This window comes from Platalea leucorodia (genome assembly GCF_965183815.1).
Source record: "Platalea leucorodia genome assembly, chromosome: Z".
Taxonomy (NCBI): domain Eukaryota; kingdom Metazoa; phylum Chordata; class Aves; order Pelecaniformes; family Threskiornithidae; genus Platalea; species Platalea leucorodia.
The window spans coordinates 69,222,963-69,246,259 of record NC_138858.1 but is presented as its reverse complement, the minus strand read 5'-3'; the positions used below and the strand labels follow the sequence as shown (position 1 = coordinate 69,246,259).

General features: G+C 37.6%; 1 protein-coding gene across 6 annotated transcripts in view; it reads left to right on the top strand.

Moving 5' to 3' along the window:
* The window catches only part of HSD17B4 (hydroxysteroid 17-beta dehydrogenase 4), a 63,511-nt gene that overhangs the window by 5,559 nt on the left and 34,655 nt on the right, over positions 1-23,297 (top strand). For 4 of the 6 annotated variants that reach the window (XM_082336387.1, XM_082336388.1, XM_082336389.1 and 1 more), the window contains 13 exons: positions 1,779-1,886; positions 2,411-2,470; positions 3,194-3,215; positions 3,330-3,376; positions 4,162-4,246; positions 5,959-6,146; positions 8,590-8,681; positions 9,312-9,336; positions 10,983-11,111; positions 19,539-19,645; positions 20,334-20,567; positions 21,027-21,078; positions 22,362-22,433. In XM_082336387.1, coding sequence (XP_082192513.1) covers positions 1,779-1,886; positions 2,411-2,470; positions 3,194-3,215; positions 3,330-3,376; positions 4,162-4,246; positions 5,959-6,146; positions 8,590-8,681; positions 9,312-9,336; positions 10,983-11,111; positions 19,539-19,645; positions 20,334-20,567; positions 21,027-21,078; positions 22,362-22,433 — 1,221 coding nt within the window. Of the gene's footprint in view, positions 1-1,778; positions 1,887-2,410; positions 2,471-3,193; positions 3,216-3,329; positions 3,377-4,160; positions 4,247-4,553; positions 4,618-5,958; positions 6,147-8,589; positions 8,682-9,311; positions 9,337-10,982; positions 11,112-19,538; positions 19,646-20,333; positions 20,568-21,026; positions 21,079-22,361; positions 22,434-23,297 lie in introns of those variants that run through there. The other 2 variants (XM_082336390.1, XM_082336392.1) reach the window with 2 other exon arrangements.

The following is a 23,297-nucleotide window of genomic DNA, read 5'->3' as shown; positions in this document are numbered from 1 at the left end:
CTTTCTTGTGTACTCATTTTTGCTTCAACTCTGTTAGTGCCTGCACTCACCCTAAGGTGCTGTGCTGCCTCTGGAAATTTTCCCAAATATTTAATTAAGCTTTTGCCAGCAAATTACTATTGAAGTGAAGGATAAACATATATAAGCATGTGTTTGGTAGAGAGTAGTAATGTCTTAACAAGGCTAACTGGATGCTTTTGTATAAAAGTTTACCACAAAATTGTCCGCTCTTCTTTCCCAGGACAGATTAGGAATCCTAATGCTGTTCCTGACTCGGTTTTCTTTAGTGTTGTTTTAAAGACCTTTGATGTTGCAGGCTGAGCAGCCTGCCCATGTTGCCTATTCTAATGCTTCCCTAGGCTTGGAAACTTTCCCTAATGCCTCACCTGAATTGTGCTAGCTGCATGTTCAAACTGTTAGATATTGATCTGTTTAGCTTGGAGATTGTGTCTCCTTTCTTTTTTGCATCAGTCTGTTAATGTACTTGAGCATAGCATCATGTTCTGTCTTAATTCTTCCTGCTTCAGGCTAGGCAGTTCTTGGTTTTGGTTTGGTTTGATGGTGGTGGTGTTTTATTTTGTTATGTTTTTCTTTTTCTTTTCCCATTCTTTACATGGCTCACTTCTGGCCTTTGGCATTTTCATTTACTCATGTGGATTTTCTGCAGTGTTTCTACATTTCTCTTGAAGTGCTGCACACAAAGTTGAATACAGGTTTCCATGTAAGACTTTCTTGGTCTGAGTAATAGAGAACAATTTTGTTGTGTGTCCTGCAAGCTATGCTCATCTTTACATGGAGAGTTTAAAAAAAAAAAAAAAAAAGGACCAGCAAGAATATCTTGCACATTTTGTGGATTTCACTATGGCTGGCTTATTGAGGACTTTAAAAAGTTAGAAGGCACAAAGCTGGAGTTCACCACAGCAGCAGACTGTTTAGCAAAATACCAGTGTTGCATGTAAATTCACAGTCAATTCTGGTTTTCTTAGAATTTCATTTTGCACCCATTTAAACAAACTTCTTACCAATTTTTTAAATTCTTTGTCCAAATATAATGTGTGTATGGATTTTTTGGGGATGTTTGTGTTCCCTTGATGAATTCCCTGAAACTGTAGGACGTGCAAACACAGCAATGCAGCAAACTGTGGTGATAATACAGTGCAGCTACTGTTAATGATGCATGCCCCAGTACAGAGAGCAGCCTGGAAACAAGGCAGCTCTCTATGTCAGGTGGCCCTCTTGTCCCACAGGAGCAGGATCTGAAGCTCCAGAGCAGGCTCTTCTCCCTTTGTTCAGACCACTTGATCTGTTCCATAGTGAAGTTTACTAGTAACATTTTAGCTACTCTATTACAGGAACAAAGTCTTTTCAATCTTGTTTACTCTTCATGCAGTAGCTATAGCAGTTTGACAAGAGACCAGAATTAATCACCTATGATTGATACATAATCTTGATCTTAATCTCTGAACTACAATAACACAATTGGAGAGGTAGCCTGGGCAGGGCAAGCAAATTGAATGCATGGTGGAGAGAGAGAAAAAAAAAAAAAAAGTTTTGTTTCCCATGTTATTTAAAAAAAAATGATACTGTATGTTATACTACTTTAAAAAAAAAATAATGTGACCTACTGTTCTTCTCTAATCATCTGAGATTGTCAGTAGGATCCAGAAGCAGCAGGTTTTATTAATACTCCTTATAATTTCCAGTGTGATAATGAGATAAGGAGAGACCGTGAAGTCTGAATGTTAACAACGAAAAATGCATTTCTTTGTGATGCACAGTGAATGATCTTGGAGGTGATTTCAAAGGATATGGAAAGAGCTCCTCAGCTGCTGACAAAGTTGTCAACGAAATCAGAGCAAAAGGAGGGAAAGCAGTACCCAATTATGGTATGTTATTTTTCCAGACTAGTGTAATGCTTTATCTGTGGGAATAGTGGATCTGTTGAATGAAGAGTTAACACTGCTTAATGAAGGACTACTGCCAGCTTACCAATACCATATAAATTAAATAGGTGTAATGTAATGTGGAGTAGGGAGACAGAGACTCTAAAAGCAGGTACATAAATTGCTTTTTTAATTAATACTCTTCTAGTAATGCTTTTTCATATGCATCTCTTAACATTGAAATACTAAGAAACTGTCCACCTGCAGTTGTCTGAGGCAAAATGGGAATGGATGATTCTTACTTGTTATGCTTGTTTTTCTTGCAATGGAAAACATTGTGTCATTTAGACTTACTGTGTGGGATTTGCTTTAGGCCACATGCAAGTAGTGGCTGAATTTGAATTTATTTTATATTGGGGTTGTACACAATTTATTTTTCTTAGCTCCATGGAATTAGTTGTTAATATCCTGATAGTGCAGTTTATGCAGTTCATTTGACTTGAGAATTTATACTTCTTTTCTTATAGATTCTGTGGAAGATGGTGAAAAGCTTGTGAAGACAGCACTTGAGGCTTTTGGGAGGATAGGTACAGTTTCTTAATTTTTGTTGGAACTTGTTTGCAAGTGCAGAGTCATTATAGACAGTGCAATTGACAACAAGTGTATGAAATACAGTGTGGCAATAGTAGAACTCACCAGCCCTTGATGCCCTTAGTGAAACTTAAATCAGGGGCTTTCCACTTTAAATCTGAATGGGCAACTTTTCTGTCTCTTTGGTACTTTTTAGCAAAAGTTTAAAGCTCAATATATAATTCTTGTTTTCCTGCCCTTCAGAATTTTTGTACTTCAGTAATGGTTAAAAAATTGTAATGGTTAAAAAAATTGTTATGATCCAGGTTGCTTTAGTGGCTCTGTGACTCTGTGGTTCTTCGAATTGTTTGGGCTTACTGCAACAAAAATGGTGGCACAAACTGCATAATTGGGAGCACTCTGGAATTCAAAGCAAGCTGCAAAACTGTGCAGGATGGCTGCATCCTGCAGGTATTATGTTTCCTAGCTAGCCAGCACTTTTCAGCTATAACTCCCTGTCAAGCTTTGTTCTGTTGGCAGGCCAAGACTTGCCTGTACTGAAGTATTTTGCTTTGTCTTAATTATTGTCCAATGGTAGAGTTCCACTATTCGGGACAAGGAGCTATAGAATAGTAATACAATGTATGTGTGCAGTGTTCTTGTCTATATATATTTTTAGAAGTGGGAGCTTGTATTTTATCAGTGCATTCACTTAGTTTAGGTTTTTGGTTTTTTTTCAGATATCGTTGTAAACAATGCTGGGTGAGTAAACCTGAAGTTTTTTTCCTGTTTGATTGTGGGTTGTCATTTTTGTGTAAACACCTGTTCATCTTTTGTTTGTTTCTTTTGTTTTGTTCTTCTAATGATGCATTTTAGGATCCTAAGAGACCGTTCATTTGTTCGGATAAGTGATGAAGATTGGGGTGAGTTGATAAACTTTGAAATGTACTTTCTGTGTAAAAGGTGAAAGGTACATCCCTCCCATTGCTACAAGGAAGAAGAGAAGGTGGGGAAGGCTGTCTATGCCAGATCAGAGAATTATCTTTTGCCCTGAAAGCTTAGTGCTGAGGTGCTTGTGTTCAGCTGCCTTGCGTTCAGCTTGCAAACCAGATCTGTGCTGCAATGCATGGTAGGTGTATGTGGTTCCAAGGGGGAAGAAAGGCTCTAGCTGCCACTCCTAGTTGCTGACTGGAATACAAAAAAGAGCCATGTGAAACCCACGCAATAGTTTTTTGAGCAGAACACATTCCTAGCGCCAGCACTGACTAGCTGAATACTAAACAGGCTTAAAAAGCCCAGAAATAACAGCAGAGGAAAGAAAGCTGATGTGCCAAGGGACAGCAGAACAGGGGGAACCTTCAGTGAGATGGTAGGTGGTGATAAGCCGGTTGAGCAGACTTTTGCAAAGATGGTCTAGCTTCTGTAGTCCTTGTTTGACTCTGCTTCAGTGCAGGAATTTTGAATGCTTGTAAATTCTATACAGGAGAGCCCCATCCAAGAGGCAGACGAGATCATCAGTGTATGTTCAGGCAAGCACTTCAAAATGATCTATAAAAAAGAAAAAAAAAAAAAAAGCCCACCACTGTTTTAGTAACAGTTTGGAGTGTGAAGAGAGTGCAGGTTTTTTCAAGAAAAAGAAACAAATGATGTATTTCAAGTTGGGAGACAAAATCATGGAATTATTAAACCAACATTAATTTGTTCCTAGATATAATTCATAGAATTCATTTGAGGGGATCGTTCCTGGTCACTCGAGCTGCATGGAATCATATGAAAAATCAGAAATTTGGCAGGTAAAAACTTGTCTTTCTTTCTTTTTTTTTCTTTTTTAATAGTGTGTAACAGACTGATGCATGCCCTGACAGTGAAGGAGGAGCTTTTCATCCTTTTCTTTCACTGTCACTGGGATGAAACAAAATCAGTCCAAATGTGTAAGCCCTTATCCTTTCAGTTCTGCCCCCCTCTCTGCCTCCCCAGCCAAATATTTAAAGTTTTTTTTCATGTAGATGCAAATATCCCAGACAGGAGCTGTACGGTTATAGAAACACCACTTCTTCTCATGAAGACTGGTTAGAAATGTTTGTCACTTGTATGTTACAGCATGTCTGAGGGATTCTTCTCCTGCTCCTTCTTATTCAAATGACGAATACATGCAGTTCTGCTTGTGAGTCTTGTTTTTTTCATTTGGGGTTGGGTTTTGACCCCCACCCTGACTTTAGACAAATGTACTTGTCTTAGAAGTTGTGGGAGTGTTCTTAGTCTGTTTTGGTATGTGTTACTGTTAACTGAAAGAGTGCAGTGAATTCAGACCTCCAAGTTTTTTGAATTTTTTTGTTTTTCCTTATCAAAACACTGACATTATATAAATCTTAACAACCATACCCACATGCTGAGAGCTGTATAAGCTGCTTTGTCATTCTGTGACCAAACTGACATTCATTGTCATCCAGGGAACTGAACTGTAAGGATAAGGGAAGAGATCAGCAGGCAGAATACATCGCTAACATCTAGGAGTTGTGTCCATTTAGGAAAATGTTTTTCTTAGCTCCTTTTCTGTATTTGCTCAGATAACAATGTGTGAGTGCTTCTGCAGTTTATGCGTAGATGTGTGCCATCTGCAAAATGCCTGCTTTGTATAGGTTTTGTAGCTTTTTTCATCTTTATTATATTGAGCCAGTACTTGTAACGCATCTCTTTATTTTGATTAAAAACAGTGGATTATTGTCAATGAGGCAAATAATAAAAATGAAATAGATTTTGATTGCAGCTATGCAGTGTGTTTAAAGTAAATTGGAACAGATTCTGATAAGGCTTCTTGTAAAAGTGAAGGTGTAGAATTCTCTTGAATTCTAATTTATGAGAAGACATGCAGCACAAAGTTTTCTTGCCTCAAACCAGCTATGAACTGCAGTAGTTTTAGAGCTTTCTTGTGAGCAGTTCAGTCATCTCCACAGCAATAATGTTAGGGGACAGCAAAGGGCAAGACTTTGCTATCTTCTTCCTTCATGTGTTTACCCCACGTTAAGATTCTTTGAATGTGAATTCTTGTAAGAATACATGTTCACATATTACCGGGTAGATGTTAAGGTGAAGTGATTTTCAATAAAATAATTTTCTTCTGACCGCTGAAGCCATTTGTTAGTTGTAAGAATAATGCCACTTGAAGTGCAGTTAGAACATGAAAAGAAAATACTTTTCTCTATACTGCACCCCATTGTCACAGAATGTCTGTTCTAGTTTTGCAGCGTAACTCAAAAAGGCTCATGACTTTCTTAGTTTTCTGCTACTATGGCAGCACTTCAGGATTTGTCAGCTGTTTGCTATCAATCAAACATAAAGAAGGTATCTGTTTGTTAGCAAAACCAACAAATAATGTTTTCTTATTTGTACACTTTTGTTTTGTGGAATTTGTAGAATACAATGCCAAAGCTGGAAAATGCTCTTGTGTAGAATTAAACAACTTGAAGAAATAATTTAATTTTTTTTTCTCCTCCCCCCCCCCAAGAATAATTATGACTTCCTCAGCTGCTGGAATATATGGAAACTTTGGTCAGGCAAACTACAGTGCTGCAAAACTTGGCCTTTTGGGTCTTTCGAACACAATTGCAATTGAAGGCCGGAAGTATAACATCCACTGCAACACAATTGCTCCTACTGCTGGATCCAGACTGACCCAGACTGTCATGCCACAAGGTGAATCATTTAAGGTCTACATGTAGTGATATTTTTCAGTGAACTGATGCACAGCTAGCTTTCTTATCTCCTAAAAAATGAAAATCCTTTACACTTCATACACTGCTAATTCATTATTCCTATTCTCTTTTTGACTCCAAACTGTCAACTTACTTACTTTGTTGTAAGGAATTCTTATTTTCTGCCACAAGATAAGATGGAATTTTTGTAATTCACAAAAGCAACTTCATGTGGCAGGGCATGTGGCAAGGCTCTTTAATTATAGTCTCTTCCAAGATCCTCCTGCAGTAGTGGAAAGGCTTGTTTGTTTCATCAGATGTGGAATCAGGTACGTACAAAAGGTGTCTGCAGTTGTTGTAATATTGTCTAATTGCAAAATACTGGTTTTTGCACAGTATGTCATGTGTGTACTTCTTTGTTTCATGATCAGCAGGAGATTATAATGAACTGAGTTGCCTAATATATTTCGTTTTTCTTTATTGCACAGTTACTAATCTTTGAATTCTTGAACAGGTTTTATCAGAGCACTGCATTGGGAAGTTAGTATAAAGAATGTTGTAGGAGGCAGCTGTATGTAAAGTGTAAATTTGGTGACTAAATACTTTTGCGAATGACTAGAAGAAACAAAAGAATTTGGGAAAAAAAAAGTCTGTAAAGGGAAATTGCTCTCAGAAAGTCTTCTAGAATCAGCCTATTTCATTTCCCTCCCACCCTTCTTTTCCCTAGTGATAAGCAGATTTCAAAGCCAGGGGAATCATTATGCTTTTCAGACTGATACACAAGACAAAACATAATATGTTTTATGCAGTTATGCATGGATTGAATGCATGATTTTGTTTGACGAAGTTCTTTGTAAAGTATCCTGGTTTAGGTCTAAATAATCCAAGTGATCAAGAAATCAAGCACCTCTATAGGTTGTAGGTTCCAGGGATGTATTACACTTATGTACATAAGAGTCAAATGCAGTCATTAAGCTTGCAGCCATGAGTTCCTGAAGTGTAAAGTGGAGTTCAGTAGCTGGAATTTCCTGAAGATGTTTACATAGAGTGATAAAACAACCTCCTAATTTTCTTTCTTAGTCATTTTAAGAAGAGTGAGATTCTTTGGTCTCCCTATAAGATAGTTACAGTTCTGATCATTTATTTCTTACCTCGCTCCCTCCCTCCCTGTCCAGTTTTTCAAATATTCTTAAACAGTTTGGAAACCAGAACTTTAAAAACATTTGCATATGTCTTACCAAATTATCCTTGTTATCTTAGTCAGTACTTTCCTGTTCATCTTTAGATGTCTGCAAGCACCTATGCTTTAGCATCGCCACAGTTACGTATGTTCAGCTTGGCCCACTTATTGTTGTTCTTGCTAGAACTCTAAATGTGGCTTGCATCTTTTGTGTGTTTTTTAAACTTCTACCACCTATTTCTTAATTCATTTAATAGTGGATTAACAGCATTAGTGATAACAGTCTAGTGCTAATTTTTGAGACTAAATGGTGTGTGGCATAAAGTGGAATACTTTACAAAAGCCTAAGGCTTTTGTTATACACTTAAAACGTAGCACATTAAATGGTGTTCGGTTTCCTTTTACCTTTATGGAACTTCTAAAAATGAACTTCTGTTACTTCAGCTTGGCTGTTAAAGAAGTACCTGTAATACTAAACTTTCCCAGCTCTTCAACTGTCAGGATCTATTTGAAAATGCTTCCTGACCTTTAGCTGAGGAACAGCTATGTATCTATTGCTGTTGAAAGAATAATATTCTAAAAGCTGAAAAAGAAAATTAAAGTTATTTTTTTATTTTCAGACAGTGGATAGAATATGTGGTAAGAGCTGCCTGGACAACCATACTCTGCTCCATGACAATATCTCTGTTTTCAGATAGTTTTCTCTTGTGCCAGATGACAATGAAAATCCCAAAATACAATTGATATATGAATTTAGCAGGGCTGATAAGTGCTGATATCACATTTGGAAGTATCAGCATTTCCAACTGGGATGTTTCTCAAATATTCAGCAGCTGCAATTCTTTTCATATTGTCTTTTCTTTATAACTGACTAGCAAATTAAAAGGGAAATTGCTCAGTCTCTGTCAGGATTATGTCTAGCTGGCTTGTCCTTATTTCAGGCTGCCTGTCAGATGGAGATTTAGGAAGGTACATGGCTTTGCAGTCTGCATGTTACGGTGTTCCCAGCGTTTAGACAGTGTTTAATCTGTCTGGCTGAGAACCAATGTCATTGGGTTTAGAGGCATACACACATGTCACGAGTTGTTCGTATCTAATGAATCTCCAAATGTTTCATTTCATTTGTCCTTTCTTTTCGTGGCAGAACACTGTTCGTTAAATTCTCCCTGGCTCTGCTGTTCATCAGAAGGTGTTAGAGTAAGAATAATTTGGTGAAATCATACAGTATTTCTATTTTATGATTCCTCCCTCCAATTTGCTCTAGATATGGTCGATGCTTTCAAACCAGAGTATGTTGCTCCCTTAGTTGTTTGGCTTTGCCACGAGAGCTGTGCAGAGAATGGCAGTCTGTTTGAGGTAATTTTATTTTCCCTTTCTTTGCTTTCTTTCCCTCCCTTTGCCCCTTCCCCCGAAATCAATCATTTGCTTTAGCCTGCCCAGTCTTAACCTTTTTGCTGAAACTGAACTATCATGTGAGATACTACATACTCAGCATAGACAGAAGAAATGTTGACCCTGTTGTGCTCTATATGACAAGTACATCAGGCAGTAATAACCTTGTCAAATTCTGGTGTGCGCTCAAAATACTACTGCTTTGATTGTTATAATTCTTATTGCACCCTTGTAAGTTTGAAAAGGTACCAAAGCAAGTACTTCAACAGAAGTTTTTGTTTTCTGAGTCATTCAAACGTGGAAAGTAACTTGCAGGAAGGATGAATTACTTAGTTATGGAATACATTACAGGTATTGTCATCAAACTGCTAGCTCATAAATTGGATGGAAGCTGTTATCTTGTTCTTGAGTTTTATGTTGCTAGCGATTCAGTGCTTAACTAAACTGTTAAATACAACCAGCAATAGTTCAGAAATTTTTGTTATGTTGAGTTTGTTCTGAAGTATAGTTTTGTTTCGCTACATTATCAAAACTTTGCTTTGCAACGTATGGTAAGCTGATGATTTTTTTTTTTTTTTATTTTTTACTTGGCAGGTAGGAGCTGGATGGATTGGAAAATGTAAGTACTTTGTGTTGCAGGATTGATTTTATTTTTTGAATTGACAACAAAAGCGTGCAAATCGTATTTGCAGTTAACTTCTGCTCAAGATATTTTTATTTAGGGAGAGTAGATTAGCAAAAGCCTAGGGTTCTGAGAAGACTGCTTATTTTAAGTAAAAGTCAAAAATTTCACTCCGCATGGGGGAAACCAGTAACTTAGCGATGTGCTTTGTTACGCTTTAGAGCTGACTAATAGTAACTGAAAATCTGCATAAGTAACCTTAACTCTTGGATCCTGAGGGCATAATTGAAGTCAAGAAGAATCTCCATTTTTGGTGCTAAGTATACATTGCTGCCTTTTCTTGGTAACATCAATTTTTCATGGTAAAAAGTAGCACGTGCTGGTAAACAGGCTGCTTTTTAGTTGCTTTCCACCCTTACACTTCTATGAAAATACTAGTGATATACATTAACATGTTGAGGCAATTAGCCTTCTTAATAACCAGTAGCTATGCTAGCTAAGTATTTTTCTTGAGTGACTCCAGTAACTAGCTTAAATATGAACGTAAAGAAGACTTGCAGACAATATTGAGGGCTTATGAGATGGAAAACTTAATTCAGTGTGTGAAATGTCTTAACTTTTTTCCTAAATATGTTGAACCTAATACAAGCATTATTTTCCTGAACTGTTCAAGGACTTTTCAGCCTACGTGAATATCATCAGTGGGTTGGAAGTAGGGCCATTAATTCAAGAAGTGGTTCCCCCTTCTTCCAAAACGTATTTTTGCCCACTTGATAAAGATTTTGTACATTTCTAACTAACTGTAAATGTTCTGGTGACACTGGAATAGCTTTTCCCAGGTAGTGTATTAAACAGATAAAACAAATAGGGGCAGCAGCATAAAACCTCTTGCTGCCCTCCACAAGGAGTTGAGTTGTAATACAGCCGAAAATCTGTGGCTTCTCCTCTCTGGTCAAAAGAAAATACCATTTTTCATCATTATAATGACTACTGTTGAAGTCTTTAAAATGAAGCTAGGTCATTAATGAGGTACCAGTGTGGTTTTATTCGTTGTCTGTTGCTAATTAAGAGCAAAACCAACATGACAGATTAAGGATTAGTTGCAGTCCAGGAACTCTGTATCCTTCCAGAACTGATTTCACATTACCCTTCCAAGTTTCTCTCAAGTTACATTATTGAAATAAAACTTCAGGGTCCATTTGGAGATGCTCACTGCTGGTATTAACATTCTTTCATAGATAACAAGTGGTTTTTCCATTTCCCCTATAGTTTTCCAAGGCTTTCAAAAAATTCCTAAGCATTAGTACCCAAAATCAGGTCAGAAGAGAATATCTGTAGATACATACTAGCTACAGCTTTTCACTAGACAGAATCCTAAAAAGGATGTCGTATTTTCAGAGAGCAGTCAGTCTGTTGTGGCTTCAATGAAATTTACACCCAGTGCTATTCCTTTTCTAAATGTTAGTGAAAAGCAGTGAACCCTTTTAGTCCAGCTTGAAGTTATACTGGTGAGTTAAATTGGAGTACTTACAAGCTTTCCTTTCTTGCACCGTCTTGCAAGTAGTGACCTAGATGAAAGTGATCTAAAGAAGCTAAAAGTCTCTATGTTTGTTACTTGAACTCTGGCTCATGTTTCCCATTAGTGCGCTGGGAGCGATCCTTGGGTGCTATTGTCAGAGTAAAGAATCAGCCAATGACGCCTGAAGCAGTGAGAGAGAAATGGGAGAAGGTCTGTGACTTTGATAACGCCAGCAAACCAAGAAGTATCCAAGGTAAAGGAGACTTCTATAATGTGGATAGTTTGGTGTCATGCTTTAAACTCAGACGGCATCTAAGCACTGCACAGCTGCTTGCTCACCCTCCTCACTGTACCCCGGTGGGATGGGAGAGAGAATCAGGAAAAAAAAAGCAAAACCCATGCACTGAGATAAAGGCAATTTAATAGGACAGCAGAGGAAGGAAAAAAAAAATAATGATAAAAGAATATACAAAACAAGTGATGCACAATGCAATTGCTCACCACCCACCAACCAATGCCCAGCCAGTCCCCATGCAGTGGTCACTGCCCCCCGGCCAACTCCCCCAGTTTATATACTGAGCATGACATCATATGGTATGGAACAGCCCTTTGGCCAGTTTGGGTCAGCTGTCCTGGCTGTGCCCCCTCTCAGCTTCTTGTGCACCTGGCAGAGCATGGAAAGCTGAAAAGTCCTTGACTAGTGTAAGCACTGCTTAGCAACAACTAAAGCATCAGTGTGTTATCAACATTATTCTCATGCTAAATCCAAACCACAGCACTATACCAGCTATTAGGAAGAAAATTAACCCTATCCCAGCTGAAACCAGGACATTTGAGCAAGCGAAGCTTAGAAGAGTAAGCTTTTTTGTCAGACGTTTGCTGAAACTTTGCTTCAAAAGTCTACAGAACCAGTGAATTCTTTTGTAAATGTTAAGTCATTTACTGTTTCAGTACAGTCAGATTTTTTAAGGAAACTTTTTTGTTCTTACCTGTAGAATTAAGATGGTTTTATGTTTCTTAAGAGTTTCTAGGGAAGCAACATCACTGTCATTTTGTGTATTACAGCCAGACTAATGGTAGTGTTTTATTTGATTACACCTGCACACAGGTAGTAGCAGTAGTGAGTAAGTAGACCTTATGGATGTGTTTTTAGATGCCTAAACCAAAACCAGAATAGGATATGCTTTGTCCTTTCCCACAGATCTTGGGAGAAGAATGTATCGAGCCATACAGTAGTTCTATATCACCTTACTGACTGTTTTCACTGATCTTTGGCTTACAGATGTCCCATTTCCAAATGTATGTCAGTCTATAAATGTTCTCTGTCCTGCTGTGGAATGGTATTTATCACAACATAATTCCAGCTTTATAGCTTTTAATCTATTCTCCAACCTATCACATGTACTATGTTATTTTTATGGGTTGCTAACGGAAAAATGTGGTAGAAAAGAAGTTGTAGATGGGAATTTCTTTTGAAAGTTGCTTCAGCATTACATATGATATTCCACATCTGCCTCTTGATGCTATCATGAGAAAAACTTGGACAAGATTTTGGAGTTCTGAAGTAAATGTGCTTACAATACAACATAGCAAGTTTCTACAGTCAGGAAATTGTAAATATTAGATTAGCATGAGTCTCCCATGCAGTGTAGATATCTTGGCTTCTGTTTTGTTATGAACTTAGCCAAAATACAGCATTGTACTTTCAGTGACATCAAGCCATAGATACTGCCAGGCTGAATGAATACTCTTTTATTAATTTGTTGTATGTGGGAATCAGTGGAAGGGTTGAGGAAAATTCTGAAGAAGCTAGCTGAATAGAATTTTCAGTTCTATATTAAAACTTTTTTCTACTGCCAAAGTCTCCAGTTTATTGCTTGAAGGTATTCAACTGTTAAACAAGAGAAACTAATTAGAGTACTTGCATTAAAAATTAAAAGCTACAATACCTAATAGCTGCAAGTTAAAACTCTCCCAGAAGATTTCATTAATTTAAGTAATTTGATGCTGTGAAGAGCAATCATGTACTAACTATTATGTATGATTATAAAAAAATACCAATTAGATAAAGTATTTGGTTGTCATATAGTAGAAAATCCCATAATCAGAGATGTTAATTTTGTTTCATAATTTGGGCATACTGATAAGAGCAGTGTGACTTTATTCATTCTAGATTACAAAAAAGTAGGAGCATCATCTGTTGGTTGGGGTTTTTTTTAGAGGTAATTTTTCTTACATGTGTAACAATCATTCATAACTGAATACTTGGATTCATGTTGTATTTTTTTTTTTTTACTTAGAATTCTCTTTTTTGCAAGCATAGGGGGAAGTCATTCTCTTAAAGATAAATAAATTAAATGCTCCACATCTAATGTCTGAATGATCATGCATTTAGAGCCCTGCCTAGCAAAGCACTCATTTGATGTTTAACTAGAGCATGTCCATAGTTGTGTATTTTAGCCGAGGTCATTCTATTAGAGATGCTGAACTCTAGAAGAATAAATGGAAATACTGTCTCATCTTTATGTTTTAGTGGTGGTCTTTGAAGAAATAAAACCATTGGATTCTTTTTCTTAGAACCAGTTTAAGTAAAAAGATCTGAATTTTTCTTTCCATCTTTTTTTGACTTTTTTTAAGCACTTCTTCAGTTCATAGGCTTAACTTGTTCTCTTGGCACCAACTGAATCGAGCTAAAAAAACTCTTGCTTGTCTACCAGTATATGATTTTATACGGTTTGTGCAATTTTAATTAGTAGGATATAGCTAATTGTCACTTGATTTGGGAGTTGATGTTAATTTAGTAACTTATTGAAGTTTCTCAGATATCACGATAATGTGCTCAGTAAAGCAATCTTTCTTGGTAGTTACCCTACATCTTTCTAGATGAACAGCTCCTGATTGTGCAGTACAGTCTTTTGCCCAAACTTCTCTCCTTACCCTAAAAGCTGTCCGACACGGTGTAACTGGCTATGCCTGCCTTTTCACTTTCTTTTTAATGCCTCAAGTGTCTTTGAATGTTCTCTGTAGTTATTCTGTAGGCTTCACAGGCTTAGTCCTTAACGTACCTGGAGAATTCCTGGCAGTTCCTCTGTACTCCCACACAGTTTAAGGTATAGTCCTGTTAACTAGCAAAAGATATGATTACTTGTGCATTCACTACACAATGTCTTTTTAACAGCAGAAAAATCGGAGAACAGATTTTATTTTTTTAATTTTTTTTTAAAAGCTATGTGAGAATTTAGGCCTTAGGAGGCTGAAGAAGTGGAAGATGTAGTTTTGCTGGCATGTATTCTCCTACATTCCCTTTACCAGGAGTGAAAGGTAACCATCTACTTAACGCAATATGAAAATGTCAGTGCCTCTGAGGCAGCAGTGAATCTGCAGTGACTTATGTGTCAGAGCTTTTTCCTAATTTGCATGATGATATTTTCTTACTAATGATTAAACTGAAATAATAGTTTTAGCTTACTTTATACCACTTCAGAACAAGCTAGAAATCTTTCAAGAAGATAAGCAGGGCATAATCAGAGCCTTAAGGTTAGGACACAGAATCAACTTACAGTGTACATCACCAAGTCACTGTAACTTGCTCCCTGTATGCCCTTAGGCAGTAGCAATTGCAGAGTAATGTAACTTGGCTTAACTAGTACTAGAAAGGAATTGCTCAGGCTCTCATTTGCAGCTGGATCTAGTGAGCTGACATATTTGTCGTGGTAACATGATTCTGTCTTTTGAGATACTGAGAGGTCCTGGGTTCCTGTGCCTGTGCATAAGCAAAAAGACCAAATTAAATATGATACAGAAGCTTCTGAATGTGTGGTGCATGTGCAGCAAGACACAGTTGTGGACTGCATGCTGGTGTGTTGTCTCCTTGTATTCCCTCTCAGACAAAGCTAGATCCAGTAGACCTTACCTCCACAGCGCACTACTTGCTCTTGTGTCCTAGTCCGATTCTTCCTGTTACACAAAGGGGGATTGTATATTGTCTACAGCATTCTGTAGTATGTATTGCACAGGTTAGTATGTTTAGTTGTTTTCTAGGAAAACAGAATTATGTCTGTCACCCGTATGAGACAGCCTCTTTCTGTCTTGATTTCCTCCTCGGTTGTGAAGATACGAGCCAGTTTCAGCTAAATCTGGTATTTTAGAGGTCTGTAATCTGCTCTTATGTTCACGTGCATTTTTAATTCTCTTAGAAGCTGTCTAGGTATGGAAAAGAACTTGAGTATTCTCACTGGCTGACTTTTGGCACATTTCAAAACCTTATCTCTTATAGAGCAAATTAATATAAAACACATAGAAGGTGTGTATGTATGTATACTTTGTGTGTCTATAAAGAAAAAATTTGCATAAGAAGAAAACTGTTCCAGCTTCAATTTCAGGTTACTTCATATGTGTTTAAAAAGGGTTTAAACACTGGTGCTGTTTGCTCCATAGTTAAGGTGTATGGTTTACATGCAATGTTCCCTAATTGGGAAGTGAGAGGAATACTTTTTGGAAAGAGACAGGCTTTGCCATGACTATTTTCAATGTTTGCTCTTCAGGTTAATCTTTACCTGCTGTCTGCTAATCATTTGCTCTATAATAGCAGACCGTGCTGGGGTAGTGGACATTTAAGGTTTTGGAGTTCACTGATGGTATAACAACTTAAAAAAATACCCCCAAACCAATATTAAAAATAATTATATTAATGAAAAGGTTTCCTACTGGGTTTGTTTCTGCCAAAATCAAACATAATAGCTTTGAGCTATTTCTTGGATGTTAGAAGAACCTTACTCAGCTTGTAGAGTCATGTGTTAAAAAGTACAAATTGTCATAGTTAAGTCTACTGCTGAAATGTTAATTTCAGACATCCTCGTGTGTTTACATGACTGAAAACTTATGCACCACTCTGTGCTGACGTCCTCATCTCTTTTACTTTCAGTAATCAAAAAAAGAGTGCAAAATAAAGACTGTTGAAACCAGCCTTATCAGTGTCCAAACCTCAGTTATCAGTGATTTTGTAATGTTTCATCTTTCTTCTTTGGCAATCTCATATCGCATTGTTAGCTCATAACAATGTATTTGATCATAACCTTTGTACTTCTTAATGCAAAAATCTAATTTACTCTTTCTTTTAACGTGCAACTCTGCCTCATGTGAAAGATTCCTATCTGGTCAACTGCTAGAATATTGCTGTAAACCTCATGCTATACAAGTCCAGTTTCTTATGCCAGGCAGCAGAAGAGCAGTGAAGACTGAAATAAATGAATATGTTGAGACATTTCAGTTGCATGCTGCTCTAGCAGTCCCTGGATGATGAAAGGAATATGTCAGCACTAGGGTTCTTAACTGGAAAAGTTCTGTAATGTAGTAAGTCAGGGGGGGAAAAATAAATTAGCATTTTTCCCCCCTTTATTAAAAAAAAAAAAAAAAAGAAAAAAGATTTGTTGCCTGCATTTGGTGATATTCTAGTAGCTTGCTTAAGCTTTTCAGGCAACTCAGAGGGGCAGCATCTTAAAAGTAGCTTTGATATTAAAGGATGAAAACCACCTTGAAACATAAAGCATAACATACACTTTCTGCTGATACCTCTCAAGAAATGTGGGCCTAGAACCATAGACATACCTCATGTAGTTGATGTCTGTCACAGATATAAAGAAATAACCCAGGAGTCCTTTAAAAAACATTCCATCCTTAAAGGTAGCTTTTTCTGCATACATATGCTTTGAAAATCAATAACAGTGTTACTAAATTATTTTGGTATGATCCAGGTCAGGTGCTGTTGCTGATTACAGATATAACAGTAGGCCAAAGTTTAAAAAAAAAAAAAAAACAAAACAGTTTGGGTGAGGCCTTTGATGTTAAGGGTGAACAACGACATGTCTCACATCTTAAAAAGGGTAGGAAGGAGGACCCTGGAACTACCAACCTGTCAGCCTCACCTCTGTGCCTGGGAAGATCATGGAACAGATCCCCCACGTGGAGGATGGGGAGGTGATTTGAGACAGCCAGCACAGCTTCACCAAGGGCAAGTCCTGCTTGACCAACCTAGTGGCCTTCTATGATGGAGTGACTACATCAGTGGACAAGGGAAGAGCTATGGATGTTGTCTATCTGGACTTCTGTAAGGCCTTTGACATGGTCCCCCACAACATCCTTCTCTCTAAATTGGAGAGACATGGATTTGATGGATGGCCTGTTCGGTGGATGAGGAGTTGGTTGGATGGCTTCATCCAGAGGATAGTGGTCAACTGCTCAATGTCCAGATGGAGATCAGTGACGAGTGGTGTCCCTCGGGTCCATATTGGGACCAGTACTGTTTTATATCTTCATCAATGACATAGACAGTGGGGTCGAGTGCACCCTCAGCAAGTTTGCAGATTACATCAGGCTGAGTGGTGCAGTTGGCATGCCTGAGGGACGGGATGCCATCCAGAGGGACCTGGACAAGTTTGAGAAGTGGGCCCATGTGAACTTCATGAGGTTCAACAAGGCCAAGTGCAACGTCCTGCACCTGGATCAGGGCAACCCCCAGTATCAATACAGGCTTGGGGATGGAGGGATAGAGAGCAGCCCTGAGGACTGGGGGTACTGGTGGATGAAAAGCTGTACATGAGCTGGCAACGTGTGCTCACAGCCCAGAACGCCAACCGTATCCTAGGCCGCATCAAAAGAAGCGTGGCCAGCAGGTGGAGGGAGGTGATTCTGCCCCTCTACTCCACTCTGGTGAAGACCCCACCTGGAGTACTCCATCCAGCTCTGGGGTCCTCGGCACAGGAAGGACATGGACCTGTTGGAGCATGTCCAGAGGAGGGCCACAAAAATGATCAGAGGGCTGGAACACCTCTGCTGTGAGGAAGGGCTGAAAGAGCCAGCGTTGTTCAGTCTGGAGAAGAGAAGGCTCTGGGGAGACCTTAGTGCAGCCTTTCAGTTATTAAAGGGGGCTTATAAGAAGGGACAGACTTTTTAGCAGGGCCTGTAGCGATAGAACAAGGGGTAATGGTTTTAAACTGAAAGAGGGTAGATTTAGATTGGACATCAGGAAGAAATATTTTACAATGAGGGTGATGAAACCCTGGAACAGGTTGCTCAGAGAGGTGGTAGATGCCCCATCCCTGGAAACATTTGAGGCCAGGTTGAACCGGGCTCTGAGCAACCTGCTCTAGTTGAAGATGTCCCTGCTTATTGCAGGGGGATTGGACTAGATGACCTTTAACAGTTCCTTCCATCCCAAACCATTCTATGATCTCCTTAGTGTTCAGCCAGACATTAGCTAGCTCACCAATTTGAGAGTCAAGTCATATAATAAATTCTGGAAGAAAGACTACTTCAAAAGGAGATTGTAGTATTCTACACCATTATTAAATTACAGGTTGCCTTTCTACTGTTTGTCTCAATGATGTCATTGCATGTAAAATACATGTTGGTAGTCTTTTCAGGTGTCACCATTAAGAATGATAGTTATGTTCCTGCATGGAAATAGGTTGTGGAAATGAAAAGTTGAGGAAACATTCAGGTTTACTTGGAGGTCAAAACTGATTTTCCCTTGAAGATTTTAAGGCAATGTAAAAGCCTTTCTTTGGTTCATGCAGGAATGGTAGAAACAGTCTGTTACTTCTCCCAACAGCTCAGTATTGCTTTTCCTTCATTCATTTCATATATGAAAAAAGGGATAAAAGGGATTACCTTTTAAAGGGTTCTTATAAATTACAAATCTCTTGTTTTGCACATTTTCACATTACCTAAATGTCATAACCTCATGTTGTGTAATGGCAGCGCTTGTACCCAAAGATAAAGCTTGTCTTTGGCAGAAGACGTGACAACATATGTTTGTTTCGTAGATGTTCCTTTTTCTTCATGAGATTCAGGCAACAAATAAAACATTATGATGATTCTGGCAGTGAGTCTGGGAAGCAAGAAATAGTTTAGGAAATCAAGATTCTGCAGGAGGTTATGCAGCTAACTTGCAAGATATTTAGGGGAGTGCTGTGCAGTAGAGCAACATGTTTTTTGAGCAGCAGTGCGAGTCAGTATGGGTATAGGGGTTTTGAAGTGGAGGGGAGTGGCCTCAAGGTAAAGGTAGTTAAATAATAATTTTTCACTCCTCTGACTTAAACACTTTTTTATTTTTCTGTGCGTAATTCTCACTTTTTGTTTGATTCTTTCTAACACACGAATGTTTAATATTGATTTTAGCCATATTGAGCTTCAAGGAGCAAGCTGTTCCTGATGACCTGCCTTTACCATAGCAAAGTTCTGTATCTCAGTCATGCATCATTTCAGTGTAATCTTGGCATTATTCAAGCCTCAGACTTATTTATTTATTTATGTGACTTGGGAGGATAACCTCCAGGAGATGATATCTGTTACTTGTATTGTAAATAATTTTCAAGACAAGAAAAGCAGTACTAATTTTCAGATGTTTACTTCTGAGACAGTTAAAACATAATGCTCGTTATCTTCTCCTTAACACCGTGGTTCAGGGAATGTGGATGGAGATCGCTTATCATCAACTGTTTCATAGATGCCTGTAAAATGCAGCGCTATGCTCAATTTGCAGATGTATGTTTGTTGTGTTTAAAAATGAATTGAGAAATACCAGGCTATATGTCATTTGCTGGCATGTTTGTTGTCTGTCTAACTGGAGTGTCTCATTTATGGCTATTTATAAGTGATATTTTTCAATTCCTTTCTCTAGAATCTGTAAGTGCATTGAATGATGCTCTAAGTGAGATAGAGTCTCAAGGGAATGTTTCTATGAATTCAACAAGCTCTGGATCAGTGGTGTCTTCATCTGTTGACATGGTAAGTACCTCTGTCTACCAGGCGCACTCAAAGTTAGGTGAAAACCTCGAGCAGACAGACTTATGTTGTTGATTAGCTTCTACTGTGGCTTCCTCTCTACAAAAAGAAAGGTGGGTTTTAAACTGTGAAGTGAGGAAGCAGAATAAGAAACATCTCCAGACTACATTCTTTATTTTTCTTATTGGTGATGGGAAAACTTAAGGTTAGCTAGACTGAATAATGCAGAATGCAAGTGCTTGTAAGTTCTGTAACCCTGTTTAGTTAGGGTAGTGTTCAGAAAAGGGTCAGGGGATGGGTCTTGTTTGGCAGTGTGGTTTTGCTCTGGCTCCTTCTCTATAGATAGTTCATTCTTCCTCATTTCAGTCTTATTACAGTGCTAATTATTTCATTTGTTGTTTGTTTTAGAAAAATTCTTATGCATTGCTATGAGCGGAGCTGTATGAAGTTATACTACTTAATGAAGTAAATTGCTTGCAGCAAGATATAATGAATTATATTTGGGTTGCTTGTATTATAACAAATATATTAATATTTTATGGTATTTTTATTACTCATACTTTATGCTTACATGTGACTACAAAGAAAATGCTCAAACATAAATCTTGTTTGATATGAGAATTATAGAAAGAATGCAAGTGCAATAGTAACTATTATGAAGTTTTATTTTATTCTGACTTTTAATTTCCAGGGAAGCATTGTTGGCCGGGAATTGGCTACCAATGTGTATAAATATACTCACTTAGAGCCTATTCTATATGCCCTTGGTGTGGGAATGTCAGCTAAGGATCCAGATCACCTGAAATTTCTCTTTGAAGGAAGTGAAGAGTTCTGCTGTTTACCTAGCTTTGGAGTAATTCCGGCTCAGACTTCAATGTTTGATGGTATTCCTTCTGTTCCAGGACTAAGTATTGATCTCTCAAAGGTATGGAAGAGTTAAGTACCTAATTTTGTTTGTGCTTTATATAACTATAAGGTGACTTTAATTAGTATGTTTGTAATATTAATAAGTTCCCTTTATTCTAGAAAAGGAAAACTCAAAGTTTTGTATTCTTACATCTTAAGAAATATTCATTTGCTTCACTTGTATGACCTGTGTCTTCCTAAGATGGTATGAATGATCAGGTTTTTGTTAAATTTTAATTTGTGTTCACTGTGCTTTTATTAAACCACAAAAGTTTAAAACTGTCTTTGAAAATATTTTCTGTTGGGGATGAAATTGGAAAAACAAAACAAAACACTTGCAGGTTTTTTTTGTTTGTTTTTTTGTTTGTTTGTTTGTTCTGAACACTTTCCAAAATAACTGCATATTCCCTTGCAATTGTGATGGGGAAAGCAATAGAATATATTGATTGTTGTTATAGCACTGCCTTTCTTTACATAGATGCTGCATGGTGAGCAATATCTGGAACTGTATAAACCACTACCAACCTCAGGTCAGTCCTTTTCTATTGCTGATTTGCTTTTCACTGTGACAACATTTCCTCTAGCCGTATTATAAATGGAAATAGGGAAGCGCTGTTTCCAACTGGATTTTTTTCATATTCTTTTTACAAGGAGTGGGGGAGAAGAGAGGCAACCTGTTGCATTATTGAAGGAATTCTGAAACTCTGTGTTCTTGGGATCAGGTGTTGCTTTTCTATAGCATACTTAGTAAACTCATGCCTAATCTTTGATACAATAAGCAAATACACTACATGCTGGTGTATTACTCATATAATTTGATACTAACTAGCAGAACTTTTTATTCTTTCTGTGAGGTTGTATCATAGAACTTTTGGGATGTTTACCTAAAAATTCTTCTACATTGGTTGCATCTGTGTGCCTATAATAGGATAAGATTTAAATTATGTATGTAAAGGAGGAATGGACATCTTAATGAGGAGGCTAAAAAACAATTACTTTTCTTCCTGCTGAAATTCTCAAGATACTAGTTACAGCAGTAGCAAGCTCTTTTCACAGATGGCTGTGTTTTTGCATATTACAATACTTGAGAGGTGCTTGTTAGACCCGTTCAGGATATGCATGCATGTGTCTGGGTTTCTTCATTAGTAGTTTTTAAAAATTAACCTTTCCAGAGTGTAGAAGGAAAAAAAATCTTGCAAGCCACAGATAAATGGCATAATTTCTTGTTGAAACAAAAGGAGATGTGTGAAAGTTATTTCAAAGAAGTCTGACAATTAATAATGGATTGCCAGGACTTCATGAGGCTTTTTATTTTTCCATTCCATATGCTGATTGTGTAAACAAATATGGTTACATATCTCTCTAGAGCAATAACCTCTTTAGAGACAAACTTCATAAACCCACAGGCCCAGGCCCTCAGCTGAGCTTCTCTTCTGTAGAACTGTAGTTGTCTCAGCCCTCTTGAAATTTGTGGACAATCCTTAAGTGATTTGAGCTATCTTTGAAGGTAGCGATGTGTTTGAGTCTGAAATGTGATTTGTGTTTAGCTCTGAATACATAAACTGTAGCAAGATTCTATTAAAAAAAACCAAACAAAACTTAAAAAAAATTCCTCATGCCTGCAAACCAAGATTTGCAAAGATTCCCAGACACTTCTGTTATAATCGTGATGATTGTGATTACTATGACTATTACTATGATTATTATTACCAGTATTATTATTGTTGTTAGTAACGAAGTGTAGAGAATCATCTGTGGACTTCATTCCTGAAGCAAAACCTTACAACACATACGTGTTCTTCTTTTCTTACAGGGCAATTAACTTCAGTTTCAACCATTGCTGATATTCTCGACAAAGGATCAGGAGCAGTCTTGCTTATAGATGGTAAGAAGGTTTATAATCTTTGGAGGGGATGCAGTAAAATTTGACAGGCTCAGTTTTTAACTAGCTGTACCAATAACTGCCAGCCTTTCCACAGTAAAGACTGTTAGCTTATTAAATCTCAATGAGAGTTGAGAAATGAGCTAATTAGCAATAGCTGTGTAAATGTATAATGTAATTATTCTTGCGCAGTTAGCGTACTGAAATAAGAACACTCTCTTTGGAAAAAGATTTCAGAGAAGGTTTGTTTTTATCCTATGTAGGTGGAATAGTGCACTATGCAAACTGAACAAAGTTCTTTAATAGTAATACTTAGTCCTATCTGAAGACAGCCATTTTAGATTCTGCCAGCCTTCAGCAAGGAGGTGTGTGTGTGCCTGTGTGCTTTTGTTTTGTGGGGTGGTTTTGCATAGGTTAGTCATGTGTATGTTGCGTAGACTCATCTGCAAAGCAGCCATCTTTAAGAGCATGTCCTGCATTCTTTTTTTATGTCTACATTATTCTTTTCTAAACAAAACAAAACCAAACCAAACCTCATTTCCTTCTTCTTGTATCCAAGTTAAAGGATCAGAATGTCTCTAGATGTTGTTGTTGTTTTCAGAATTTTGATATTTTTAGGTGTGGTTATACCAAGGTCACTTGGGAAATTAGAGTGCAAGAGTAGGTTAATAGGCAGTGAATCTCTGAACACTCTTGAGCTTTTATTCCTTCAGTGTACGGATAAAATTGTAAAAAGGTCTTTACTGTTCTTTTGTACCTCCTAGCTGTGTTTTGCATCCATCCTGGGCTAACATTAAGCCTATCTGTTTCTGCAACACGCAAAAGTTCTTTTTGTGAGCAGATTAGATTCTTAGTGGTTTTAAAATT